Source organism: Syzygium oleosum, unplaced genomic scaffold (assembly GCF_021117445.2).
Source record: "Syzygium oleosum isolate NSW1041296 unplaced genomic scaffold, Sole_v2.1 Sole_v2.17, whole genome shotgun sequence".
Lineage (NCBI taxonomy): Eukaryota > Viridiplantae > Streptophyta > Magnoliopsida > Myrtales > Myrtaceae > Syzygium > Syzygium oleosum.
Window position 1 is genome coordinate 7,349,091 of NW_026607501.1, and position 27,064 is coordinate 7,376,154.

Genomic DNA, 27,064 nt, shown 5'->3' on the forward strand with positions numbered 1-27,064 from the left:
AGTGATTTTCTATTTTGGCCTTAACGCAAGAAAGAATGCATAGTTCTTCCATCAGCCACCACCACCACCACCACCAACCACTTTGATGGATGAAAATTATTCAACATTTCTAAAGCTCCATTTCATAATATTTGATGCAGAGAATGCATCTCCAGCACTCCAGACAGGAAATAGTTTGTGAAAAGAAAAAAAAAAGAATACAAATCTAACCCAACTTCCAGTTTGGCTAATCATGCAATATTACACAAACACCAAAGCCAGTAAAATGCAAGAAGCAGAGTGATAGAGGTCTATTCGTCCATTAAAAGTGCACAGTCAATAGTCCTCTCTGACGCCTTCATTTGAACAAAAGATTGAGTTTGAAAGACCACCTACGCTGATGCATCATGTGATAGCTATACCACGTTTTACCGTAATTTGGGTGAAATGATGAAAATAGGGGTAGTGTTTCTGTCGGTTTCATTTATAATTTCCATTTCCAGATGGAGTTCGGGACCAATGGGCATCCAAAGTTTCTTGGAAAAGCCTTTCTCACCTGCCGCCTGAGCATTTGAGATTGACCCCCTATACCTTGACCCTAGGGAGAGGGAATAATAGTGATTATTGCTGACCCTTCTTTTGTAGCTTCATAATTGAATTGAATATTACCCTTGCCTCTGGGGCCATTGTTCCCAACTCCATCATGCTCTAAATCACCAAATGTGCAGGAATTTTATTCTCTATACAAGGAATTAGGTGAGCAATGTAATCTGAAGCACCAAACAAGCCTCTTGAAAAAAACAAAACCATGTTTTAGAACTCTCAGCAAGCTCAAAAGGGACGATGGGTCATGCTTTTTTGCACTTGAATCAAGTCATGCGTTGCTTCCAACTTGCTAGCATGACTTGTGTGATGGTGCTGAAAAAAAGGGGTTACTGGCTGGTTGTCCCTTTGTATCCTCCTTTCTCCTTCATAACCTACAAGACTTCCAAAAGTAAAAGTTGAAGGCAGAAACAAGGTTATTTGCGAGGAACAAAGCGCATTTGTCACATGAAATATCACACTGTCCCAAGCAACATGATTAGAGTCAAATGTTCCCATGGCCAACGTAAGGAGGAAGAAATCATTTGACCCCTCCATGCTCTTTGTGGGCATGGAAAGAGAGCGGCCACCTTAAAATATAGTTCCTTTTAATCATGGTTCAAGCCCTTTTTTGACTCCAGGACAGCCATCGGATGACTGCTAATTATATTTGGCATGCCTGTGGTGGCAGAATACATTGCTTCCCACCAATTAAAAGACCTGTAATGCCTCATCTTTTGTTAAAGCACACTCATGGAAGGCAGACTAATTTTACTGAAGACTGAAAAAAGAATTCCTTTTCCCCCCTTTTTTCGAAAGAAGAACATGGGTTAATTAGTTTTTTTGCCTTTTCACCAAATAAAGATATTCTTTTAAGGATGGAAAAAAGAAGAAGAGAATCCCTTCACTTCAGTGCCTTTTCAGTGAACAAAAAGGAATTATGGAGTTTATTAATGGGAGCTCTTGAATAGGCCAACCACAGCCAACTCACCTTTCAAAAAACACTTGGGCAGAAAAGAAAAATGAGAATTTAAGAGCATCACAAAACGTGGATCATAAAGAGTTCCAGATTCAGATATCTTTCAAAGTGGGCCTTTAACCGCTGGCATTTTGCACCAACTTTTGTGTCATATATCCTGTAAAACTTTGTCTCCACTCTGATCAATCATTGAGAAATACAAATCAAAGCTGATAAAATGGGAAAGGGGCATATATACTTTGCTGTACTTTGATGGAGCTGGATGTGGTGTACATGTTCTCACTTGTCAGGATCTCTCTCAGAAATTATTGTGGGAGATGATTCCTAATTTTGTTGACAAAGCAGTTGAATAACTTATGATTCTTGTTAGCTTTGAGTATGAATACAATTTGGGTCGAACTGACCCCTTCAAAAACTTGCTTCAGAGATCATCACTTTCATTGAAAGTAACTGCACCGCGACCCACTTGCCATCCTTGCATTAAAATTATGAAAGAATAAGCAACTACCTAAAGTTATTGCAGCCCAGCAAATGTACTTGCAGATACACAAAGACCAATAGTCTCTGAAGACACTTGCTTTCTTTGAAAGTAATTGGCTTTGAGTTATAGCATCAGCAGGATACAACCTCCAAATTACACCTTCAAGATCACCAATTTTCTTCTTTCGCCATTGTTATATACAAGTAAAAACATCAAAACTTGGGTGATTGAGACAGTTTAACACACAAATAGACTCCTTTCTTATCACTTGGCGACTAAAAACTGATGAATAGCAAGCTCTGATAAAGGAGGGAGGATCTATGCGAGATGTGTCTAAGGAGGAAGTTGATAGATTTATTTGAGTCAAAGAAGAATCGATGCCAAATTAGCAGTTGAAGGTGACATGATGCCGTCGGAGGCAGGGAACTGACAGCGACGGAACAGCCAGAAATGGTACCAAGATGAAATCAAGAGATTTTGGAGTGCAATAGAAGCCATGTTAGTGAGGGTGGAGAACGATATGCATAAACTGGGTTGATTTTATTATTCCTCCCCCGCGATTGCCCACCTATTGTCCTCTCATTTGCTGCTCCAACTTATCAGGAGATGACTCACTCCAACTCTCTCTAAGTCTCATTTCTTAGACAGGGAAGAAAAAGTTATTCCTCTACGCATAATTCAACATACTCTCAATTCTATGACCCGAGTTGAGAGACAGAATCTTACTAGGAGAAGAACAAATTCTCTTTGGCTAGAATTCAGGAAGGTGATTTTGAAAGGTGGTGGTGGAAGGATGGGAGTGATCTATGCCGAGCAGCCGAGCTTGTGGGGCGGCACAGCACCCACAGTTCGCTATCGACCTGACCTGACCTGCTTTATGGGAGCTGAATCTACTCTGTATATGACTGGAGGCTATTTAATATGTTGCGGAGTGCTGAAATGTGTGGAATGGATTCATCACAAACAAACTATGTGTCAAATACCTTTCTTCTATAAGGAAAAAGTAAACATCAGTGAAGCTGCTTCATTTGTGTGCTCTTTTTCGTTTTTCCTTCGTTACCATGAGACAATCACAGTATGGTAACTGAATTTGCTCCTTAATCCTGCCTGGGTCTTGTCGACATTCCTAGAATAACTGGATTATCTGGGAACAAGGCAATCAATTCATCCTCAAAAGACATTTGTTTTATGCACTGTCGCCAGAGAATAGCAATCCAAGTTGACGTATGGCTACATAAGGGATACGAATTTTGCAAGCTGACATGTGGTTGAACACATGTGAAGGCATTCATTATGAATGCACATAGCATACGAATGAAACAAAGGAAGAAGTTGCTATCAGATTTATGGGAGGGACGAAAAGCGAGAAGGTATTGACAAAGTCGATTTACAGTGGGAATGTGCGAGTTTAATTTCCAAATGCTTGGCAAGCACTACACCAGAGTGAAGGAAAGGGAGTTTGCAAATAAAGGGATGACTCAAACGTATGGAGAATATTGGAAAAGAAAAACAAGAAATAGACAACTATCTTGAGTACAAGGATATGTCTCCATTCTTTCCGATTTCGACGTAAAACCCACAAAACAAAATCACACAAATTTTTGTTTTACTGTTTTCACTCGAGAAACTGAGCAGCAAGTCTCCAGTAGTTATCCATTCAGATTGCATACTCGAAAATTACAATGAACGTAGTTATCTCCATAGAATAGAAAAATCAACACTAAACTTTTTGTATACCTTAGAACCGAATCCGCATCTTGTTGATAATCCATGATTTTTGTCAAAGGAGACTGATAACTACATTGACTTGACCATCAAAATATGACCACTCTGCCCCTAAATACTCTTTAAGCTGTTCGTCATGGCTGCCGAGCTGACTGAAGTTTCCTTTCTGCTTGAATAGCTGATTGTGGTGGTGACTGCAGTAGAGACGGTGCTCGTGGGCTACAAAGTTTGATGGACTGATTATGCAACCGCCGTGAGTACACCTGAAGCAGGTTTTGTGATATGATGTGCCATCAACAACCACCTGGCAAAGCAGCAGTCAGTTCATGAACACTACTAAGGTTGATAAACTGTTAGGTTAAATTCAGTGTTTGTGGACACACGAACAGAGAGATAACTACTTATTAGTAACATCTAGAGAAGGTAGTCTTATCAAATGTTGAGCTTTTTTCCGATTCTAAATTAAATTTACACAAGATATGACAATATATCAGATTAGTGCAGTAAACGCATATCGATGAGTAGGCCTTGCCAATCTTTTCAATAACAAGAGGAATATTGAAATTGCAAGGCTCAAAGACTTGGCATGTCATAGATTGAAACTACATCGAGAAAGATTATGTGGGCAGGAAGAGCTCACCATAGATTTCTCCTAGATTTACCTTTTCAATGGGATAAACAGTCTTCTTGCAAGCAACACACTTGTCTTAAGTTCCAGCAAACATACTCGAAACTTTGGCATAACTGTGGCCCTGAACAAGTCCAGACATTATTGGAAGCAACTTGTAGTGATACTACGGACATCTAACTGTGACTAACATTTCAGAAACATATTGAACAAAGAAAGTAAGTGGAAAATTGAAGCTTGGGGGGTACCTGATCAGCAGATCTATTGACAGTTTTTGGAGTGCCTATGGAAGAACAATCTATCTATCTATAAGCATAAACGGGGCTATAGCAGCAGAGATACATGAATAAGTGAGAACAAAAGCCATCTTTGCGCATTACCTTCAAAACTTTTATCCAAGCTCCCAGTCATCTTAAAGAGCTGATCGAAAGGCGGCTTGCAATATAATATAGTTACTCAACTGCAGAATGCAGAAGAATAAGAGAGTTATAGAGATGTCTCGCCAGCAACAAAATGCCTTCATTGGAGACAAAGCACACACATAACGTCCTACAGATGGGGTGATAGTTGTCACACTGAAACTTCAATTATCCGTATATGGAGACCCTAAATAATATAACAAGGCAAAGGGATCACCTTTCAGTACCGTGCATGCACTGGCAAACACTGAACATTTCAAACCCATACAATAGACCAAATCGCATGAAAGAGTCTCATTAATATGTGAAAGGCGAACAAGCAAGACCGTCATTTTCGTCATAATCAACATACACGAAAACTGTAACTCGAAGGGGTTGCTCGAGTACTCCACTGATTACCTAGCATGTGTCAGTACAGAGGGACTGCCAGACTCAAGTTGGATTAGGTGCTTGAAGAGTATTGAGACCTCATTGCCAACACCGCCCCTCCTCTCCCCCACAAAAAAAAAAGACACAGAAGAAACGGTACGACATTGAATTCGTCTCCCTCCCGCTGTCCTTGACCAGACTACACCGGACTAAAACTTCTCTCTCAAGTCCTCAATCTTAATAAGGGAGATCACATCAAATACTATAATATATAGATGAATGATTCTGCTTTTCATCTCTTAGTTGTTTGAGGCAAATGGACTTAGCCTCAGAGCGGCAGCGTCATTAGTAGTCACGGATGATGCCAAATCGACCCGTCATAATGCCTTCTCGTCTTATATGCTATCGCCAATTTTAAACACTACCCACATGATGGATCCAGATTCGATCAAAAGAAGCTATCTGGTTTTGACTACCCCCTGAAAAAAGATACCGTCCACCTTCTATCCAATCAATAATTTGCGACAGCAGACTAGAGTACTTTCAATTTGTTTTTAAGGTGGTGTAGATGGAGAACAAGGTACTCATGCATATGGACAAGCAAGATTTCTAGGAACCAATAAATGCCACCAAAGAGTTAACCATGGATGATGTTCGACATAACTTCCATGTATTAAATAATCGTGAAAAAACGAGCATTAACAATGCCAAAGACTAGATTAAGCAGATCCACATAACCGTATTGACAGAATAGAATGAAGAAGGGAGCTGAAGAAACAGCTTTTCCAGCAATGAAAGAACTTCATATTCACAAACAAGAACACTCATGAAGAGCGTAACACTACAAAAGCAATAAAAGCAAAGACAGCGAGAGAGACCTTGAGAGTGCCCTTGCAATGGTGGCATCTGAATCAGGCCTTGTGGAAGACCTTGTTATCAGCAGTGAGCTGATCAACCAGATGCACAGTCTTGTCACAGGCCTTGCACGCTTCTGTGTCGTCCCTGCAAATGTTGTTGCCATTTCCGATCACCACTCTCATCGGCTCTCCTCTGAATGAAGTAAACTCTCAAATAAAACCAAAAAAGACAATCAAGAAACCAGATAAGACCCTTTTCTTGGTGACTTTCAGTGCTCCTCTCTATCTATCTAGACTTAAAGAAACACCAGTGGCAGAGACAAACAGGCCACGGGTCATTGTTCTTTAGACTTTCTGACAAATAAAAGCAAGAAGAAAGAATGAATGATATCGTCCATGATAGACGTTGATTGTCCATACTAGTGGTCATTCTAGTAAAATTTCAAATGGGGAAATGCAGATGATGATTAGTGGACTGAAATCTACAGAAATGCCTTCGTTCGACGGACTTCTCCCGTGGCCTTGCATTGAGGAGAGCTTCTATCTCCCTAGTAAATTGATCCCCGTCGTAATTCTCCGTTGTAATCACATGTATCTTACTATAACTTCCATGTAAACTGATGACACAGAGAAATTTAACGAAAATTTATCATTAGCGGGTGAATTTTAACATTTTCACGTGCAACATTCAAACTTATTGTATATTAACAAGTCCCAAGTAACTTGGAGTGCCAATGCCGTCCGGCCAATCTTTGTCTCATCTACACGCACAACAACATTCGAACTTGTTGGATTCCAAAGTGTCATTGAAACGCTTAACGAATAATCAAATGCAAAAGACATTGCAATTCTCAGTGGATTGTCCCCCTTGATATGCAACATCAATATTTCGAACCTCAAATATTTCTCTTACAATTGTCTTAAGGGAATTAGTTAGCAATGGATATAGGCTTCATTGGCTGGACGATAGTCCATGACACTTGAAAACAGAAAATGGGAAGTGGAGAGGCGAAGGGCATGTGATTCGGAGTAGATTATGTTGTTGTGTCTTTGTAATTGATTCTCTTTGTCTTTGGGTCTTTGTTCTCATGCTTCCCTCGGCTGGATTATTCCTCCTTCTCTGGACAGCTAATACTTGGAGTGCATGCACGATGCGCAGCTCGCTCCCCACTCCTGAACATCTATCTGCCATTTCAAACATTGAAAAGAAAAAGCTCGTGAAACATCGGTAGCAGCTCTTTGTTTTTTTTTCTTTTTTCAAAACAAAATCATTTCATTTCATCAAGATGAGCTTCAGCACATACAAGGTTCCAAAGGGTTTCGGGAGGGTTAAATACCCAATTGTAAGGCAAAGATTTGCACGTTTGAGTCTTAGCAATCTTGTCTGCCACCTGAAATAACCAAATTTTTCGAAAGTTCGACATCTCCTAATAAATGTTTTGGGAGCACTCACTCACGTGATTCGCGTATTCAGGAAAATGACGCAAACAGTCCATGAAGTTTGATCCGATATACAATGTCATTCTCGGACTTTGGTTTTATTCGATATGGTCCTTAAACTATTCCTAAATATTCAATATAGTCCTTCGACTTTCCATAACAAAGTCAAATCAGCCCTTCGGTACTATTAACGAGTTTTCATAACTACACTGTTGCCCAGATTTTAGACTATTTTTTTCATCTCAAACCAATTCCTAAATGAACAAAATAAGATATTTCGTCTTTTTATTACCTTTTCACCTTCTTGGTCTTTGTAAGTACTTTTAACTTATAGCCTCTATAGTAGTAAAAGTATGACCTCATTTAAAGTTATATCGGATTTATATTCCTTTATTTTAAAGATAAGTGTTTTTATTTAATAACAATATGAATATCTCTACAGATTTCTTGTACTTATATTAATTTAAATCTTATTCCCAATTTTTTATGTAGATAAAATTTTCAAGTTTTCATGCTCCGTGTTTCATTTATTTAAATTTAGTAAAATTTGCATATTAGGAAATTAAAATAGCATGCATCAACTCAATACAACTCGAAATGGGCATCTAGTTTTTAATATTACAGAGATCATTAGATAAAAATTTATAAAGACAACAAAAATTAATAGACAAATGGCTGTATTTGTTGATTTAAAAAATGGATCGAAATGAGGATGTTCTAAAATCCCAATGGCAGTGTAATTATGGAAAATTTTGACTTATTCATGAAAGTCGAAGGATTATATTGAATAAATGGAAGGTTTAGAGACTGGATTGAGTGTTTAGAAACAGTTCAAAGACAACATTGGACGGATTAAAGGGCCGAGGAGTGAGGACGGCATTACTCATTGTACCAAAATTTAGGGACTATCCATATCTTTTTTCTGCGTATTTATGATTAATCACTGCTCCAATTGTGTCCGAGTTTTCGCATTCTTGTGCTGTGTCAAAAGAGAATCTGTGAAAAGGAGTTCGACCAGACCCAAATTGAAAGGAAAAAAGCTTCTTTTTAGGAGATGTGGATGGTAAAATGGGTCGCACTCGCGAGACAAATGAATCACAGAGTCATGTACCAATTGTGCTCCCTCGCCATTGGCCATCCGAAGAGCCTTTTGTCTCGCATACCAAGCTAAGTCAGGCAATTTAACCTTTTCTGGTCCGACAGATGAAATGTGCTCCATCCAATTAAAAGAGAAATGGAAACGGAGATACAAAACTTCAAACTGAGGAGCATTTTCTGTCCTGCTTATTGGCCACTGTTCTCCCAAACTAAGGCTAAACAAACATACAGAAGTTCAGGAAAACTAAGCACTTTCACCAGAGGCACTCCCCTGATTTCGAGCTTCTTCTCGCATCACCGCTTTTACATAGATCTCATAGCAACATCCTGAAACATAATGCAGCATGAAATGCATCAGAGCTGTAACATTACACAAAGAAAATAGAACTCTATTTACTCTGCATACATGAATTTTTATTTTCCATTTAAAATAGAGCCAAAATTGACAATCTAACATGTAAAGATGCAAATGAGTCGATATCAGTAGCATTTTAACACTAGAAAATGCATCACGATGAAAAACTAAAGTACTACCAAATTGCAAAACAAGCAACTTTATCATTTGAAATTGGAACACAAAGATACGAAATGTGGCAATGAGCAAGGAAACAAACTTGAAGTAATACCTCACACATTGATTTATCAATTGCAGCACGTTTCAAGAAAAAGAATGATTTGAGAGAGTTTTAATCAGAGACCCGGATTTGGAGTAAACAAAGCTTTCGAAAGGAAGGGGTTTCGAATCTGTGATCAATTGTCCACATCCTCAACCCCCATTAACTAAGCCGGTTACCCAGTCTCAGAGGCATTGTTATGATTCTAGGGACTATGGGTCAAACTACTCAAAGAAACATAAGTACCATAGTAAAACCATGCTTGTCTCAACATGCTATTCAGCCTCTGAGTATGTTAATCAAAAGACAATCAAAACACGATAATCATAAGCTTCATCTAAGCACTGGGTCGGCATAATTGCCCTAAAAAAGGTGATATAACCAATTGGGAAGTAGAAGGTGTCGGTGCCAATCAATGGTGATGCTTCAAAAAACACTCAGACAAATTTGCATTAACACATGCTAATATCGGTGAAGTTGCGAAGTATTAGTCTGTATGTTGGAATTCATAGAAGACCATCCAAGTACAACTTAGTCAACACACAACAAAAGCAAAAGTCAGCATTTTTCCAAGGAAATTGTTGCAGAGGAAAGATCAACTATGCTGAGAAAAGTACTCCACGGTAGAGTACCACTTCCAATTTGAGATGATTGTGCTAAAGATGTACAGTTAAGGTCCCTCTTTGAAAAGCAAAGACATCCTAGGAATCAGTTAAAAAGTTCGAACTATCCCAATTTGTCAAAGGTAATAATGTAAAATGCTAAGATCAAGCACAGATGACAGTATCAAGAAGACTGTTCAATCCACATCATAGCAACTAAAAGCATACCAGCAACGACAACGACTGTGAGGACATCTCCAATTCTTTTCAACCGCTTTACACCCTTCTTATGTGACTTGAAACGGCTTAGGATCGGATCTGGTGCCAGAAGCTGCAATTCACAGTCGTACAAATTAGGAAACTCCATAATCAAAAGAACAATAAACAAGAGCGATTGAGCGCATGCTCTAGCCGGTTGACTGGAAAAGGGTATGCATCATAGAACCGACAAATTATCCGTTGGAAAGCCATTTGTAGATTTTCAAATCTGAATCATACTTGTTGCAACCCCCAACCCAACACCAAGAATATGGCGACATTCGAGACAGGATACAAAGATCAGAAAAATCTCAAAGCTATGCGAATCTCACGAAGGAAAATGTGCAAAAAAGTACCCCATAAAAACCGAGAACAGAACCATGGCAAGCATGAACGTGAACAGTCTTAGCAATTCATTTCATTCATCGGGCCGAAAAAAGCTAACCTAGGCCTTCCGCCAACCTCCCAGAAGACTAATCGACCAATCCGAGCTACCAAAAAAATGTCAGCAATCATCTAATCATCTTTTCTCGAATCCCGCAATCAAATCATGCGCAAACTCGAGAAATCAAGACCGAAACGAGCCTCTTGGAAAGCCCCAAGAAAAGAGAGCAGAGAATCTCACAGCTTTCTCGCGAGCCCCCGGGTCGACGTGCAATCCGCGACGCGACAGCAGCGCGAGAGCATCCTCCGTCCTCTGAAACAAAGAGAGAGCAGAGAGAATCATCAAACAAACGCCGACAAGATTGCGCGACGGAACCGAGCGCCGATCGAACGACAGCAAAGGACAAGGAACCGAAAGCCACGGGACGCGCACGCGTAGCGATGAAGAAGAAGAAGCAGCAGCTCGATCGGGGGAGCTCACCTGAGGGTGGGATCGGAGATGGGAGAGGACGGGGTTGGTCCTGCTGAGCAACAACGCCATTGAAGATCGCTCCGAAATGCAGAAAACTCCAACCCTGCGAGCTCAAGACGAACGAGAAGAAGAAGAAGAAGAAGAAGAGGAAGTCGCGCTGTCACTTCTACCTGAGTTGAAGGGCTGAAGCCGCGCTTTTACAATGTTGCCCTCGCGCTTCCACCCTATTACCAGCTTTGCCCCCTCCCGCCGCGGCGTCGTTTTTTCCCCCTACTGGCGAGCCAGAGGAGGAGAAACTTGCGTGGCTGCAGAGCACGGGCGACGCAGAGGCTGCCACGCCTCTGCGCGCGCCGGGGAGCGGTTGTACGAGGAAAACTGTCTCTTGGGTCAGCACAAAAATCTCGGCTTTCGTTGCGCCACGATCGCGATTTCTCTCGACTGGAACATTGTCTCGATCCGACAGCCCCTCGCCGCGGAGGAGGAACCGAGAATGGCCTTGAGAGGAGCTGCGGCCGTGTGCATTGGGAGGCACAGGAACGCTTCCTCGAGCTTGATTTCGATACCCAGTGGACTGCTCCGAAGATCCCCGCAGGGATTCGGTTCGTCGTCTCTTCAACACCAAGCTGGTGAGTTCTGGACTCTCTGTTGGATGGTTAGCCTGTAACATGCAGCTCTATCGTATGCTGTTCTGGTTTTGTTTTTCTGGGTTGGTTTATGTCTTCGAGTTCTGGGTCGGTTCTTGATTTGCAATTTGTCGTTATTTTTATGCGTACGTGCTGCTTGGCTGACGATATCAGGGTAAAGAGATGAATGAAGGCTGACGCTGAAGAGGATGAGTTTTGAGTTTTGATGCCGTTTCGCTGTTTTTCAGGAAGATCTGTTCGGGCAATTCAAGGAGCTGCCGCGGAGCCGGTTGCTCCCAAGAAAGAGGATGAGCGGCAGTCGCTCCGGGATTGGAAGATTAAAATGCTCTACGACGGCGATTGCCCGCTTTGCATGCGCGAGGTCTTTATCGGATGATATCATTAGGGATGTTTTGTTTATGACAGGGGAGTTATTGGTTGAGTTGTTCTTCTGATTTTCGGCGGTTGTTTCCCGTGTGTGACTTTAGGTTGATATGCTGAGAGAGAGGAATAAGCAGTATGGTACGATAAAGTTTGTCGACATCAGCTCGGCCGACTATTCGTCTGAGGAAAATCAGGGCCTTGATTACAAAACGGTATCAGACTGAACTATGATGCTATTAGGGCCTTCACTCTTATATCTTCACTGCATCATTAAGGTAAAAAAGAAAAGGAAACTTTTACATTGTTATTTAGACGCCCGAATTGAGTAGCTAATCAATAATGCGCAGAAATTAGTCGACCTATAATTTCCTGCTTCTTCCATTTCCCAGCCGTTATGAAAGATTGAAATTCTAGCAATCTACTTTCCGCATTCTCTGTGTATTGAGAAACTACAAAAGAATTTTCATGGCTATGTTGCTCGTGAAACTTCCATCCTAATTAGTTATGGGCCTATGCCACTGACATGCTTGTCAACCTGCAAAATCCTAATTTCGTAAACTCGTTCATCTTGATACTGTCGTGGCTTTTGAAGGAGAAAAGAGATAAATGTAACGTGACAATAGACTTGCTCTTCAACTTTCGGCACTGAATTATCAAGATTTGCTTCTTCTTGTTTCCAGGTTATGGGGAGGATCCATGCAATTCTTTCGGATGGAACTGTTGTGACTGATGTGGAAGTATGATCCTCTCAGAATCTTCATGCTAATTTGCATTTGTCAAGCATTTGTTGGTTTAAATTATTTTGGCTTCACATAAGTTAGTAATTATCTCTCCTCAGAAAGAAAACATGTATATACTAAAAAACCATAGTTAATTATACTTTCATTGCAAAAGTAAAGGAAGGAAAGGACTGCAAGAACAAGCCAATGTTTAGTGAAGAGCTCTTCATGTCATTGGACCTCTTCTTATAGGTATACAGTCTTTCAGCATAGACATATATGCCATTTTCAGTGATTTCTACTACTTTTGCAGGCATTTAGAAGACTTTATGAACAAGTGGGTCTTGGATGGGTTTATGCCATTACCAAGTATGAACCGGTAGGTTCTCTTCAGTTTGCTCACGATGCATGTCTAACAGTTATACTAAATTGATATGCTGCCAAACTCTGCATTTCCGAGCTTAATTTATGTGCTTCTTTCATAGATTGCAACCATAGCTGACTCGGTTTATGGAGTTTGGGCTAAATATCGTCTGCAAATTACTGGTAAGTTCTCTTTTAAGTAAATCGTCAAAACTCCGCGTGGTGTTTATAATTTCTTATTCATCGTTTACTATCCAAAGAATAAATTGGACTTTCAAATGACTTCTTGTCTCATACCGAAATAATCAGGAACTTGCTCATTCATGTATGATCAACCTCATTGCCGGTCTTTCTTTGATGTAACTGATTTGCTGTGACTAAAAGTGGCATGCCTGAGCAGTAAAAGTTTTCTGCAGTTCAACGGCTTATATCTACTGTGTAATTATCCCATTTTGAACGTCATTAGATCTACAGAAAGTTTCCTGTTTGGATTAAACATGCAATCATGCTTTCTTGTAATTTTCTGTAACGTAAGATTACATTAGCAGCAAGGACTATGCTTTCCTTCATCTAATTCTGGTTTCGGCCGATGCTAGCACATTGCCTGCAAAGCTTCTGCCTTTGCCATCTGGACTTTGCTTCAAATTGGTATATTCAATTTAGCAGTAAATAAGATAATGATTCGGTTTTGTGATTCATGGACCGTGTTTTTGACAGGGCGCCCACCGTTAGAAGAGATACTGGAAGCACGAAAGAGTAAGGTAGGACCCTATAGTGATGTGGACTCTCTCTCTCTCTCTCTCTCTCTCTCTCTCTCTCTCTCTGTTGTGTTTGAGTGCTTGTGAAATTCGGATGCATTTGAGTGCTTGTGAAATTCGGATGCAAAGATGTCTTTTTTGGTCATTTTTTGACCCACGCCTCTAGAACTCTGGTAACTACTCAGAGCTGTACTGATTAAATCACCTTTTCAGTTGTTATGGTAAAAATTCTAATCGTTTCATTTCTTGAATTTGGACTTTTGACACTTGATTACCTCTTTGTCTTAGAAGATGTTCACCATTTGGGAATTCGTTATCTAGCAGGGGAGCGTCGCCTATCTCTTTGACATAGAAGTAGCACTGAGAACCTAAAATGATTGGACATTGTTTTGGGGTACCTAGCATTTATTTCCATTTATAGAAAAGCTCTCGGTTGTTTGAACTTGTTTTCTGCTGAACCTAACTGGACAATATGCTATATAGCCCTTTGCCAATGAGCAATGGTTCATTGTACTAAAGATTGCTGATTGAAACTGAAATTCGAGGTCTGTTAGTGAAATGTAGTCATTCTGCAGGCGTCAAAAATGAGATTGTGTGACTATAATCAAGCAATTCTAGCGTTGCTTTCTGAAGTAACTGGATCCTGATTGGTATGCTTGCTTATTTGATACCGTTGCAGGGTGAAATGTGTAATGACAGCGACAAATGTAAGATGTGAACCTTTGGCGAAGGTTAATTTTTCTATACTGGGGAGAGGAGCTCCATTCGTTGCTTTTGTAACAAAAATCTGTTCCGGAAATCGCCGATGTATTTAGTGCATCAAATAGTCAAATTTTATAGGAAGATTACATTGTCCCTATTTTGTAACACGAAATCTCGGGTCTGTGGAAGTGATGACTAGCCGTGAATAAATTGGCTCATCAAAATGCATATCCAATCTGGTGCACATCATAGTTTGTTTAGACTATTCTCTTTAATACTTACCATTCAGATGTTTGCACAAAGACTTTAACTTGCTAGCGCATTAGCAAGAAGTAGACTCCTGCTAAATTGATTGATCAACCCTTCTCAAATAGAGTTTGTGCACAGCAGGTAAATAATCGATTGCCAGCATAATTGTAGTCTCGTCAAGCTTGCCACGGTTTTCTTCTTCTTCTTATTTTCACAAGAAACTTGCCTTAGTTATCCCTGCATCAACGGTTACTGTAGAATCTCATATCTCAATAATATGCGACATATCAGCAGAATTGTAGCTGCTTACTATTCCCCAACTCTTTGTTCAAGCGAAATTCTAGAAGTACATCATAAGATTCTGGACACAAATCACCCATTGACATCTTTTATTTTGAATTTTTGAGAATTTGCAAATATCAGGTAGCAGCTTGTACACAAATTAAAGCGGCTCCAAGCTAAGCCGTCATTGCCGACGATGAGTATGTCGGATTTGTATCCGGAAGAAAAATTATGCACTTGATTCGGGAAAACCGAACACAGCCACAAGTTCGTAAGCACCAGCTGTACATCTGCTAGCGCACCCGAGCCGCTGCACTTTAAGCCAGCAGCATCTAATGAGGTTCTATCACAAGGTATATGTACATCCTCATAATATATCTTGAATTCCAGATGCAGCGCATGATTTTCTCTTGAGCACAAGTTTTCTTATGGAGAACCACTTGAAGATGCTGAAAAGCTTTCTCCATCTCCTCTGAGCTTTGTCATGGGCATCAGATAGAAGCGGTGAACGAGAACGACTTTGTGTGTCAAAAAACTGAAAATGTTCCTCATCGGCAAAACTTTGGCTCAACGGGCCGGGATCATGAATCAACGGGTCGACGATTAGACCAGAGATAGTTGAAGACTGATTGAATCTAAGATCCACATCGTCTAAAGAATCAAAGGAATAATCATCCATGGTAAAGATAGATGAAAAGGTATTTGGTGAAGACATGTGCCGCTGTGCATAATCAGATCCACCGATCTGATTCCTCGTCAGAAGCCTTAAACTACCAGAACTGGAGGTCCCAGGCGAGCTCGGGCTACAAAGGGCACTGTTTGTATTCAAAAGCCCGGTTGGACAAGATTCATCACCAAAAGCGACTACGTCCTCCCAGTGTTGCCTTGCGGATATTACCATGTCGTTGTCATCAGCCTGAGCGAAGATATATATATGTTATAAGAGATTGATGACAGCTATTAGAACTACCGGGAATAGCCAGAAAAGTGCACCTTTTCAGCTTCGGATAGCTTCTCCGAGGGAATATATTTATCATCAGAAAGCCTTCCCATCCCTTGCCCTCCCATGTTGAAGAGAACACCAGCCTTTGGCTCTGAGGAGGGAGGGCGGTACAAGTATATTTTCTGGTCCAGAGAACAAGTTCGGGCGTGCTCAACAGTAACTTCCCACATTTTACGAGACATACCAGCACCAAGAATCTGCAGATCAGGAAATCCTCTGCTTAAACAATTGTAGTTTTCAAGAGCTGAAATGAATCATCTTTGAATGACTCATTACAAATCAGTCCAAAGTTGAAACCATCTAAACTGGCATTGCTACAAAACCCAAGGGCTTGTTAGGACGACTAAGTAGACAGAAAGAAAGTTATTTTCGAGCAGGTAGATACCGAATTTCTGTCAAACAGAAAGGCACGGTGTCTGAAATAAGAAGTATGCCTGAGCTAAGAGAGACTATTGCCTCCACATGACATTTCTTAGAAGGAGGCCATGAGTTCACACTGTTGAACATGTCTCGTACACTGATATTGCACCCTTGAGGCAGATGCTCAATGCGAAATGTGAACAACCTTTCAAAATGTTAATCGAGGTAAAACAGATCAATTACAGTTCGGAGCCTTGAAGGATCAACAGAGAGTAGGATCAAGAAATCTTTCACAGTGTTGACATTAGCCTCACTGAGACGCTTATGAAAAGCTCCATCTTTGCCAATCTTCTCTAATCTCCACACATCATCTAACGGAGCAGGAGGGTGATGCTTCTTGTACACTGCAAGCAGAAAACAGAGTTCAGGAGGAAGTCTTAAACTTATGCCTTGCCTCTATAGCGCAGAATAATCTAGGTGTAGAAATGGTGGATGCTTTCATTATCGACTTGACCAGAGCTGTAGTATCAAATTCCCAACTCATGAAATTAAAGACGTCACAGATACTAGTTACAACGCTATGCCCTTGCTGATAACAATATTCCAATTTGGATGAAAAGGCAGAAGCTGATATCAGACGAGAAATGCAGAAAATATTAGTCAAATAAGAGGAATATCAAACATTGTTGAAATAAATAACATGACAACAGGAGTATGAATGCAAAGAAGTATGGCAAGGGTAAGCTCATTTATGCTCCTAAAAGTATGACCATTCACGCACGATGACATGGAATAGACTCTAGAGAGAAATTGGGATAAAATTATCAAAATGAGAAAAAAATTGAAATAGATAGCATTGAATGATGACGTCAAACACCTTGATAAATGACAGCCAGACGACCTGGGATAATATGAACTCACATTCTCCCCGGTGATCCTTGACCACAAAAGATTCTGTTTTTGCTTCCCTTATCCTAGTCTCTTCAAATTTATCCATAACTCTTGCCCCGAGTCTAAACCTGCGGCTCCTTGTCCAGCTTGAGTTATCTGAAAAGACAATTTCACCAACTAAGCCGACTCCATCTTTGAGTTTCACAACTCCATCCCCTGTAAGAAGGGGTCTCTTTCCATCCCTCTCTCTAACAATATTATTCTCAAATTCTTCAACTGTCCACTTGCTGCCTTCATCTCCATCAAAATCTCCCTCAAGAACTACAATTTCTACATTGGCAGATGATTCAGGGCCAGTATCAACAATTCGCCCAGTAAAACCATCCACTAGAGCTACCTTCATCTTAGAACCGTCATCACCCTCAAGTCGAGCACCAGTAAATAATGGAAGAGAGAGACCATTTAAAAATTGTAACTGTAAGCTTCTTGATTCAGAAGGATGCACCTCTTTCTCGCAACTCCTGTAATAAGTACATGACTGTATTAAGACTTTACAAGCTTTGAGCCCAAGTATTTTCTCATTCCTTTTCCATTTTAGTCGAGTTAATAGATATCTATTTTGACAGAATGGAAAGAAATTTCTACCTACTCATTGCAGTAAAATGATTTCCCAGAGCAGCCTCGATTTCCTCCTTAACCTGTAATGACTTGATGTCAACAACTTATACTTCTAATAAGCAGGCAGTGATGGCATGAAAATGTACGAAATAGATACCGACAAACATGGAATATGACGAATAACAAAGAACATACGCTACTGCCTATGTGAAAGCGTTAGCAACGGACCTTTAAGCAGCACTTTAAGCATCAACACCATCTCACAACAAGTCCTTGCATGCAAGATATATTTTCAAGTTCCCTAAACAACAATTATATTGAGGCCACCTACATAAAAGATCCAAGCAACTCAGATCCACCTACAACTTCGTGGGCTAATTTATGAGGGCAATGAGCACATATACAAAAGAATTTGTGAGAACCAGCTCTATACATAGCAAACAAGATCAACTGAAGATCATAACTGTGAGATTTTGGTGGGACCACTGCCAACTGTTCTAAAAGCTTAAGCTATTAGATGAAGGCGTGGTTTAATATTTAATTATTCTAACACTCCCCCTCACGCTTAGTCTGGTCTTTTTTTGTCTAGTACTAAGCGTGGACATATTTAATTGGGGAGGCAAATAGGGCCTAGAGATATTTGAACTCGAGACCTCCAGCTCTGATACCATGTGAGATTTTGGTGGGACCACTGCCAACTGTTCTAAAAGTTTCAACTGTTAGATGAAGGCGTGATTTAATATTTAATTATTCCAACAATAACAAGTACTCGTATAAAAGAAGTTTCTCATCTTCATAGCTAGTACTTCCAACTTTAATTTCTGTATTTCCAGGGTTTTGTTGAGAAATGTAGCCTAAATTTTTCGAAAAACAAATATTTTCAATTCTGTTCTCTAAGGTTGGATTACCACTATAATACCCGTAAGACCATGTAAGACAATTGAAAGACACCTCCTCTCATGTGTCCCTTTTGTGAGAGAGACTAATAATTTGACGATAAGACTGTCCTAAGAATCTAATGTGTTACTCTCATTAGGCTTGGCAGACCGCACAAAATGACAGCAGCTATCATAATGCGAAGTCAATTCGATCGAGAAGCAAACCAGGTGGGAAGACAAAAGGGCTGAATTAACAAGGTCAGAACAGACCAATCCGTAGGCAGAACAAAAGCAACTCGTGCTTTAATCACAGGATGACTTGGAACGGCAACTCACATATTTAGCTCGTCGGCACAATCTAAGAAGAAGATACTCACCACTCTACGAACCAAAGGCTCCAGAATTTGCTCCAAGAAATTTTGCACGCGCTGCTTCCTCATTACTTCCGAAATAACACTACACACAACCAAGTTTACAAATCATTATCTAAGCCAAGTAATTCAAGGAGGACAGTATTGAATGAACCAGTATGCTTAAAGTAGGCCGTTCCTCCAATGGCAGGATTTTCTGAGAATCAAGCCGGAATCATCTTTCACTTCCTAATTCTAGCAGCAGAAGCACAACAAAAACTTCGAATTTCCCGAACCATCATTGAGCAACTATGCACCGAGGTCAACAGCGACCATTTCCAGAAGGAAATCAGCTAGTTGACCATCACGCTTTGCCGCTAAAGCGAAAAAAGAAGAGCATGCGCAGCTTCTACTGATCAAGCAAAGGCTCGAAGAATCCGACAATCCACTCTCGATTGATATCTACCATTAGCACAGACTAAGGATTCACGCCACCGGTCGAGGCCATCCAAACAGAGACAGATTCCCAAGACGAAGCTAGAAAAGTAAGAAGAAGGCGAAAGATTCCACTCACTGCCTTAAGGTAGGAAGCCGACGACGCTTATCCCGGGGGCTATGAGCGCCATCCTCCTTCTGCCGCTTCTGCGACATCAATTACAGAGAACGACAGAAAAACACGGCACCGCGCGGGGCGACGGGAGAAACGGGAAGCCAAGTATCGGGCTAGCGTCGTGCGACGAGGCGGCGGCCGTCGGCGATCGCGGTCAATCGTGGTTGCGCTGCTTCGCTAGCCATTGTCGGCGTTCAATCGCCGCCGCGACGGCGACGCTCCGTCCCCGCGAGACGCCGCGACCATCCTGCGGAGCGAGCCGTCCTCGATTCGGGAGCGAGCGACGGGAGGGGGAGCGGGAGCTCGTCGTCGGAGTCCCGTCCGGAGCGTCGATGGAGATCGGAGGTCGAGCTCCGCCGGCGAACGCGTGAGCAGAAGAGAGGGAGTGGGGCCGGAGAAAGCGCGTTACGGAAAAAGCAGAAGAGGAAGAGCTTTGAATAATTTTCGTCAGTGGGACAAAGTAGACTCTATATAGTCGGGCTAATTTACAAAAAAAAAAAAAAAAAATCAACTCCACCTTAAATTTGGAGTCAAATTTGAAATTTGAATAACAGTTTGTGCTTTTCTTTGGGACAAAAAAAAATTCGGGTTAAAACATAATCTTGAATTTTGGCACAACATGAAATATCACATTTTAATTTTTAATTTATTCAATATGATCATTTAGCTTTTGATTTACGTTCAATTTAATCTTTAAACTATATGAAAATGTTCTAGGTTGCTCATGAATTTAAATTAATGAAAAGACGATATTAGATATTTTCATATAACTCAGGGACTAGATTGAGTATTCACCAAAAAGTTCAGGGACATGTTGAGCAAATTAAAAGTCCAAAGACGACATTACATGTTGAGTTAAAATTTTGAGATACATTGAATAAATTAAAAGTTGAAGAACGACATTGCATCTGAAGTCAAAATTCATAAATTATTTGTGTAATTATCTCGAAAAAGAAAAAGGGGAGCTTTGAAGAATTTCCATCGGTGGGCCCCATCAAGACCGTTACTTTTTTTGGTAAGCAAGGATGGCCGTTGGATTAACAAGGTGGAAAGTAGCGGGACGCAATGGATGGATTCTGGACAAAACACTGTAGTCACTTTTTTTTCTCTTTTCCCAGTCAACAGAATATCATTCAAGCAGCACTAGTGTTTCAGTCAAGTCAAAGCAGATGCTGAACCCCCCTCGAAGGATTGTCATGCAAGGATGAATTTCCACGGACAGCATACGACTCCCACTCAATGTTGGTGCTTCAGCAGAGAGCTGAAAAGGAGAGATGCTTTCCGCATCGCCAGCTGCTTGTATCATGTCCACACAATGAGCATCAATGAACTGCTGCTGATAGTGCAACTGTACTGAACGCCCTTCAACTTCAGACATGAAGAAAGTGTCCTTTGGCAATTGTCTTTGAAATTAATTGTTTCTTCAACCCGACAGCACGATGCCCCGGGGGAAGGGGGTTCCACTCATTACGGTACAAGGATGAGAGGGTAGGTACACAAAGTATCCTGCCAATCCTACTTCTATTTTTAATGACTGATCTAGTCGAGGCCTAAATTCTAACGCTGAAAGAATCCTGTGTGTTTGTAAGCCGAACCGTCTGTGTAGCGCCGGCCTCTGATCATTGCTCCCTGGGGGGGGGAAGAAGAAGAATTTCGCAATGTACACAATGTACACGGTATCATAAGGACAACCAGAGCCCGCAGTAGCCTGCCATGCTGCATGATCTCCGTCTACAAGTGCTGGAGTCGATGCCGCAGTCTTCATCGGTCAAACACCGGTGGTTGCCACGAGCATCGGGGACGTGACAGGCGCTCTCCATTCTCTGTCCGTGTGAAGGGGTGCTCAATGCAGGACAGAGTTGCAAAGACATAGCACTTCCTCCTCTTGTTCGCTTGTCCGTCTGCTTAAGCCAAAAATGCACAAGATTTTACATAGATTTGACACTTTCTAGGACTCGGAACAGGGAACACCAAGGGGCAGGGACCATGAGGGTTGATCAGCCGATAAGTACCAAAAAGCTAAAGGAAGTAAGCAACAGCAACTTATGAATTGAACGAAGCATGAGTTACAAAGGGTCAATTTTGTTTTTGGCTATAAGGAGAGATGAGCACCTTGAAAAAGGTCCAGTTGGTAGGGATGAAGGTCTCGGGAAGCCTCTCTTGCCAATCTCTCATTACAGGAAGAGGGTGACCCTCTGTTGTGAATACATAGTTCTGATTGACCAAAAACTGGTCATCAAAGAGAAGATACAAATACTTGCACCTGCAGAAAATTCAAATGAAACTTCAGCATATGCTAGTTCATGGGAGCATATATGCATTGAAAAGGCCCTCTTACGTTTCAGCGAGAAAGAAACTGTGCTGGTGGTCTTCCAGTTGCATGGTTGTCACGTCCCTGACGCTCGCAAATCCTCCCTCCACTTTAGTATACAGATTAAGGGAATTAACCATTGACTCACCCACTTCGATGTACCATGGATCTAATAACATGTCAAATAGTTACATGATCAGGAGAAAGATGTAGAAAGTACAACAAGGTGCCCAAATAGACGTTTTACACCATCAATGGCCACTGAGACCAGCAGATTAATTGCGCTTTCATGACGTGCAAGAATATACTTAAGCACCTCTTCCTAGTATATCACACTAAAAGTACGCATGAAAACTGATGAATCACAACTGGTGGTATCTAATACTCGAGCATTTCATCTTATGTTTTGCTTGCTCTTGCTAAATAGGAAAGTTTTGAGGTGAAGTTTGTTTATCTAACAAATCAAGAGAAGAAATTAATCATCCCAGCCATATCCGCCCCCCCCTCTCTCTCTCTCTCTCTCTCTCTCTCTCTCTCTCTCTCTCTCGATCACCTCCATCACATCAAGTTGAAAGTAAGACAGATGACACACAATTACCGACCTTTGGTTGCTTGATATAAGTAGAATGTGGACTCAGCCAATTCAGGGCGAAGAGGGTAGTACTTCTCTGTAGGATGAATTATTTGATGATCAAGCAAGTACCTTTCTGGTATTACCCCAAACTTCTTCCACACATGAACAAATTCACGGTGTGTGGAATTTGCAGCAGCAATATCCCCAACAAGAACCTAATCATGTTAAAGTGTCACTTTTTTTATGAAAGTTCCCGAAGCTTCAAACAATAATTCCCTATAGGACATAGCTTACTTGCCTGTAACCCAGGCCAAAAAGCTTGAAGGCTTGTCAGCTGCCAGTAAGTTGCTTTTCCCGTTCTCATATCAGCTTCATGATACCTATTTAGAAAATCAAAAGATCATTCCATTTTTATCACCACAAGTCAACTTTTAAAGCTAGTAAATATAAGCTAGCCCCCTTTTTTTCGACGGTAAAATACAAGCATATCCATACTAAATGCTGCCCTGTCTAACTCCTTTAGTAGTCAGACAAAATCCAGTTCACATGTGCTTAAGGACTCTAATTTTCTTTTTTTCTTTTTTTTTAGGCGGGTGGTGACTCTAATTTTCTTTAATAAGTCAATAGTCAACTATTTCTTGCATCATGTCATTTGGAAAAAATGCCAATGAGAGTGGAAACAAGGACAGTTTTACTGAGTAAATTCACTAAATTCCTCTAGAGCAGTTTCCTTACAAAGTGAAGTGTAGTGAGGACATAATCAAGAAAGTGCCCACAAAAGCTGACATGCAATTTATCTTCTATTGGTAAATGATGAAGGACCTCTGGATTCTACATGTGTACAAAAAAACACGAGAATGCTTTGCTGTCAACAACTTTCCACCAAAGCAAAGCTAGTATGCATGAATATTTGATTAGGCAGAAATATAAATAGAATATCAACAGTGAAATAAAAGTGTCCATCGTACCAAGGACCATGTCTGAAGTATTTCTGCACGGCGAGATAAGCAGAGTGAAACATTCTCCAGTAGTCCTCCTTCCCGAATAAAATATAAGCTTTGAATAGATACTCATAGAAGGAATCAACTCCTGCAAGATTATACAGCAGCAAAGATCAGAAGCATTACAGTCATCGTGCAAGCACTTAGATACTTCAAATTAGATAATTAACGAGGTAATAAAGGTGCTTCTTCAACAAATCTAATTAACAAATAGACACAGCACCTTAAATTACACAAGTAAAGAGACCAATACCAGCCCCAATCCCAGAGGAATACTCGATCCATTCTCCCGTTTCCACATCTAGAGTTGTCCCCAGTAAATTTAAGGAACTCCTCATGCTCCATAATTTGCGAAGTGCACGTAAAGCAGCAGACTCAAACCTGGGGTCTCCAGTTAGTCGTGATAATGTGCCCATTTCGAGAATTAGTGAACCTGAACCAGCCACAAAAGCGAACAAATGTCAGCAGCAACACGGGACAGTACGTCATAATTATCTGTAAATAGTGAGGTCCTCACCACACCCAGAGGTGCTCGTTTCAGTAGTCTCATCAGCCGTTACTCCATACTGTTAACACGATTTTGCAGTGATCCAGAGTGAAAATCTTACAGAAAAGACAGGCACATGAAAAATACATAACATATTCTATTACAGCAGCCATAACCATGACAATGCATTTCTTTAAAAGGCATTGGATAAGCTAAAGGAAATGAGGATCTCTGCCACTTAGTCCAATGTAGTAAACTTTTCTTCAGCTTCTCTAGTTGACATAAAATAATGCCGACAACAAAAGGAAGGCATAGAAAAAAGAGGTATATATGCACAAAGGAAACCAACCAGCATCTCCCAACCCCTTAAGGATTTTTTTCCTGTGATATTACCGGTCAGAACAGCTTTTATAACTATCCGATACAACCACATGCTCAGTCTAACTCATTCTAGCCATGGAAGAGAAGACTTGCCTTAAATTAATGTTACAAACAGAAATAATGCATCACTAGTTCACAATAACACTGTCATCATTAGTTCACAATAACACTGTCAAGGTCCAGATACTCCTTTCACATAGACCTTGATATTTTACTCAATGAAACTGTAGGAAGGTTAAACTGCCATGCCATTAACACTTGGAATGAGAAACTGGTGATCATCTATAATACCAGTCGCATATGCTAAAATTTTGTCTTTGTTGGTTACTATATCTTTGCCTTGAAACATCCCTATATTGTACCTTCAAATTAATCCAAGCGTATGGCAATCCAGTCGGTGTATCAAATGCAGGTAGAAAGCGTTTGCCTAGATCTTTTGCTAGGAAAAGCAGCTGGTTCTTGTAAGATCCTTGAACCAACCTGTTTGTAGAATCAGTGGCAAGAATATGAGCAGAAACAAGTCCTCCAAGAACTCTTATGTTGCACTACACAATAGCAGTCAGGTAAAGAAAGATTATTAAAGATTTCAATTGCAAATCTCACGATATTCATTAAAAGCAACGTCGCTGGACCAATTCTTTTTAATTAAGCACAAACATACATAATTTTTTTTGAAGTGTAGTTTCAGATTATTTCAGATTTTCAGAACCGAATACCTCAAAAAGATTTATTCGTGCATCAATATCAAATTTCAGATTTTCAGAGAGCCAAAAAACTGCCTTCTCAAACTCAGTGTTATTCCCCAATATAACGAGGCTGCAAGAGAGAGAGACAGAGACAGAAAGAATGTTAGCAAGATGGACCAGAAACTGGAGCTAACAATGCACAAAACGATAAATGCTGTCAGTTTGTGAAAAAACAAGAGTGTACAGTGCACATGAATAATGACATCAACAGCTGACAAAAAGATCTGCAACTTACCTAGATAATGATTCTACCAGCGTAAGGGCAGATCCATTGTAGTCTTGTGGTAGGTGCTCAAGCTGAAAAGAAAACACCGGGAGGATGAGTTGTCACCAAGCATCTCAAACTGATTTATTCCTCAATTACAGAGCCAATCCGTTATCACCTTAAGATTGCCAAGCTCACTAAGAGAGTCTGTGAAAGTTTTCGTTAGAGGCTTCAGCTCATCATGCTGTGAGAAAAAAGAAGCATCATTCAGCAGAACACTCAAATTGCAGTCCCTCGATCTCCAAATATCAGGAAAGAACAGCAACTGACCGGAAAAGCGTGGGTCATGTAGTTGTCATATGCATGGTAAAACCTGAAAGAAGACAAATGATGAATGGGGTCAAATGAAATCCCAAAGCCCCTGATCAATCAAGATGCATTTCATGCCTGGTAGAATGAAAAAGAACACTTGAAGATCAGATAAACCGGTATTACACATCGTTCTTTATTCAAGATTGCCGTGCGAAACACAATTCTCGTCAGACTGATTACTGTCAGCAAGAATGCAGATTCAATCACAATCAAGTCCCAGGCATATTCAAATCCATAACAGTGGAAGCAACATCCACATCAAGTTCACTTCCCACACAGCTCTCAATCTATCAAAACTTCATCAAAGAAACTCATAAGCAAGAACCCATCCCGGCAAAATTATCAAATCTCGAGAAAGAAGGGCATTGCAAGATTGCTGGTCCAGTCCCATCACATCCTCACGAACCACAGTTACACACCGAAAAAAGGGAAAAGTTACACAGCAGCCCATTGGCAGGAACACGGCACACCCAACAAGACGTTCAAGAATCGGCACAGACCATCGTGGCCTGAAAGGAACAAGAATCAAGTGGGTCAAGGGGGTAGCGAGATTTTCAAACATACATCCGGCGGACTTTCTCCCTCAGGAGCCTCCTCTTCGCTTCCCGGCGCGAATCCGGCTCGGAAACGGACGAGATCACGAGGAGCATCAGCAGCAGGGTCCTGAAACCGCGAGGAACCATGTTGTCCTCGGGGCGTACGTGGGTTCGGGCGGGAGCGCGCGTGGGGGCCTGCGACGAGAAGAAGGGGAAGCCCCGGCGGTGGATTTTTGCTTTAGGACCGCGAGGCGGTGCGAGCTGCGAACGGCGCTATACGCGCCGTACGGATCTTGTCTGTAGTGGTATATTCGCGAATTCGTGATCTCGTGATGAAGTGGAAGGCGATTGGTTCGAGGGGACGCGCTTATTTTGACCGCATCGCGAGAGGGGTAAAAAGGTAATGAAACCCGGGAACCAAAATTACTCGATATATAAAGCTTGCAATTTAATATAGGGTTAATGCCACGAAAAATCTTAAATTGATACACATATAATAGATTTACCTTGAACTTATTTTTTGACCACTAAAAACTCCAAATCGGTACACTTAGGACAAATTTACTCTCCTTAAAATTAGATTAATATCACGAAAAATCATAAATTAGTAAACATTTGAGACAAATTTACCCTATTTAAAATTAGATTAATATCACGAAAAATTACAAATTCGTAAATTTGTGACACACGAAGGGGAAAAACCCTAAAATGGTACACCCATCAACTGTTGTGTGTCACTCAACTCAGCAATTTGAAGGTAAAATTTAACGGAAA

The 27,064-nt window shown here is 40.9% G+C and overlaps 4 protein-coding genes and 1 long non-coding RNA gene across 7 annotated transcripts; 1 reads left to right on the forward strand and 4 right to left on the reverse strand.

Annotated features, from left to right (window-relative positions):
- Positions 1 to 3,649: 3,649 nt before the first annotated feature.
- LOC115678952 (uncharacterized) lies at positions 3,650 to 5,232 on the reverse strand. Its single transcript, XR_008818315.1, has 2 exons — positions 4,409 to 5,232; positions 3,650 to 4,050 (listed from the first exon to the last, which is right to left on the reverse strand). It is a non-coding gene; the product is annotated as an uncharacterized LOC115678952 (long non-coding RNA).
- A 3,333-nt stretch (positions 5,233 to 8,565) lies between these two features.
- On the reverse strand, positions 8,566 to 11,050 carry LOC115679004 (succinate dehydrogenase subunit 7A, mitochondrial-like). Its single transcript, XM_030602526.2, has 4 exons — positions 10,897 to 11,050; positions 10,657 to 10,728; positions 10,002 to 10,104; positions 8,566 to 8,884 (listed from the first exon to the last, which is right to left on the reverse strand). The coding sequence occupies exons 1-4, from the start codon at positions 10,954 to 10,956 to the stop codon at positions 8,802 to 8,804; spliced, it is 318 nt and encodes a 105-aa protein (XP_030458386.1). The 5' UTR covers positions 10,957 to 11,050; the 3' UTR covers positions 8,566 to 8,801.
- Positions 11,051 to 11,074: 24 nt separating this feature from the next.
- Positions 11,075 to 14,671, forward strand: LOC115679002 (uncharacterized protein At5g50100, chloroplastic). The gene is made up of 8 exons (XM_030602525.2): positions 11,075 to 11,513; positions 11,759 to 11,892; positions 11,999 to 12,106; positions 12,575 to 12,631; positions 12,927 to 12,992; positions 13,099 to 13,159; positions 13,694 to 13,737; positions 14,414 to 14,671. Exons 1-8 carry the CDS (start codon positions 11,090 to 11,092, stop codon positions 14,450 to 14,452), a joined length of 933 nt encoding a protein of 310 aa, XP_030458385.1. The 5' UTR covers positions 11,075 to 11,089; the 3' UTR covers positions 14,453 to 14,671.
- A 373-nt stretch (positions 14,672 to 15,044) lies between these two features.
- On the reverse strand, positions 15,045 to 20,128 carry LOC115679001 (calmodulin-binding protein 60 A-like). 2 transcript variants are annotated; one of them, XM_030602521.2, is made up of 7 exons: positions 19,642 to 20,128; positions 19,095 to 19,173; positions 17,867 to 17,919; positions 17,252 to 17,742; positions 16,574 to 16,734; positions 15,961 to 16,167; positions 15,045 to 15,883 (listed from the first exon to the last, which is right to left on the reverse strand). In XM_030602521.2, exons 1-7 carry the CDS (start codon positions 19,716 to 19,718, stop codon positions 15,335 to 15,337), a joined length of 1,617 nt encoding a protein of 538 aa, XP_030458381.2. In that variant the 5' UTR covers positions 19,719 to 20,128; the 3' UTR covers positions 15,045 to 15,334. The 2 variants fall into 2 exon arrangements, with proteins under 2 accessions (XP_030458381.2, XP_030458382.2); XM_030602522.2 differs by lacking the exon at positions 19,642 to 20,128 and adding an exon at positions 18,068 to 18,166 and having other exon boundaries at positions 19,095 to 19,144.
- Positions 20,129 to 21,068: 940 nt separating this feature from the next.
- On the reverse strand, positions 21,069 to 26,569 carry LOC115678896 (alpha-mannosidase I MNS5). 2 transcript variants are annotated; one of them, XM_030602381.2, is made up of 14 exons: positions 26,319 to 26,569; positions 25,713 to 25,755; positions 25,561 to 25,626; positions 25,413 to 25,474; positions 25,148 to 25,247; positions 24,794 to 24,976; positions 24,081 to 24,129; positions 23,817 to 23,996; positions 23,531 to 23,651; positions 22,861 to 22,942; positions 22,591 to 22,777; positions 22,016 to 22,157; positions 21,790 to 21,940; positions 21,069 to 21,578 (listed from the first exon to the last, which is right to left on the reverse strand). In XM_030602381.2, the coding sequence occupies exons 1-14, from the start codon at positions 26,435 to 26,437 to the stop codon at positions 21,357 to 21,359; spliced, it is 1,707 nt and encodes a 568-aa protein (XP_030458241.2). In that variant the 5' UTR covers positions 26,438 to 26,569; the 3' UTR covers positions 21,069 to 21,356. The 2 variants fall into 2 exon arrangements, with proteins under 2 accessions (XP_030458241.2, XP_056175300.1); XM_056319325.1 differs by lacking the exon at positions 26,319 to 26,569 and adding an exon at positions 25,878 to 26,128.
- Between the last annotated feature and the right edge of the window lie 495 nt (positions 26,570 to 27,064).

Bases quoted from the DNA above. Each gene is read 5' to 3' on its own strand.
- LOC115679004 (XM_030602526.2), bottom strand. From the start codon at position 10,956: ATGGCGTTGTTGCTCAGCAGGACCAACCCCGTCCTCTCCCATCTCCGA. The intron at 10,105-10,656 runs GTGAGATTCTCT...TGTGAATTGCAG, and splicing joins CGGGGGCTCGCGAGAAAGCT to CTTCTGGCACCAGATCCGAT. The intron at 8,885-10,001 runs GTATGCTTTTAG...ATTATGTTTCAG, and splicing joins CACAGTCGTTGTCGTTGCTG to GATGTTGCTATGAGATCTAT.
- LOC115679002 (XM_030602525.2), top strand. From the start codon at position 11,090: ATGTTGCCCTCGCGCTTCCACCCTATTACCAGCTTTGCCCCCTCCCGC. The intron at 12,107-12,574 runs GTATCAGACTGA...TCTTGTTTCCAG, and splicing joins AGGGCCTTGATTACAAAACG to GTTATGGGGAGGATCCATGC. The intron at 13,738-14,413 runs GTAGGACCCTAT...ATACCGTTGCAG, and splicing joins TGGAAGCACGAAAGAGTAAG to GGTGAAATGTGTAATGACAG.
- LOC115679001 (XM_030602521.2), bottom strand. From the start codon at position 19,718: ATGTCGCAGAAGCGGCAGAAGGAGGATGGCGCTCATAGCCCCCGGGAT. The intron at 17,743-17,866 runs GTAGAAATTTCT...TACTTATTACAG, and splicing joins CATTTTACTGCAATGAGTAG to GAGTTGCGAGAAAGAGGTGC. The intron at 15,884-15,960 runs GTGCACTTTTCT...ATCTTCGCTCAG, and splicing joins AGCTATCCGAAGCTGAAAAG to GCTGATGACAACGACATGGT.
- LOC115678896 (XM_030602381.2), bottom strand. From the start codon at position 26,437: ATGGTTCCTCGCGGTTTCAGGACCCTGCTGCTGATGCTCCTCGTGATC. The intron at 23,652-23,816 runs GTATTGGTCTCT...ATAATCTTGCAG, and splicing joins TTCCTCTGGGATTGGGGCTG to GAGTTGATTCCTTCTATGAG. The intron at 21,941-22,015 runs GTAAGAGGGCCT...AATTTTCTGCAG, and splicing joins AGTTTCTTTCTCGCTGAAAC to GTGCAAGTATTTGTATCTTC.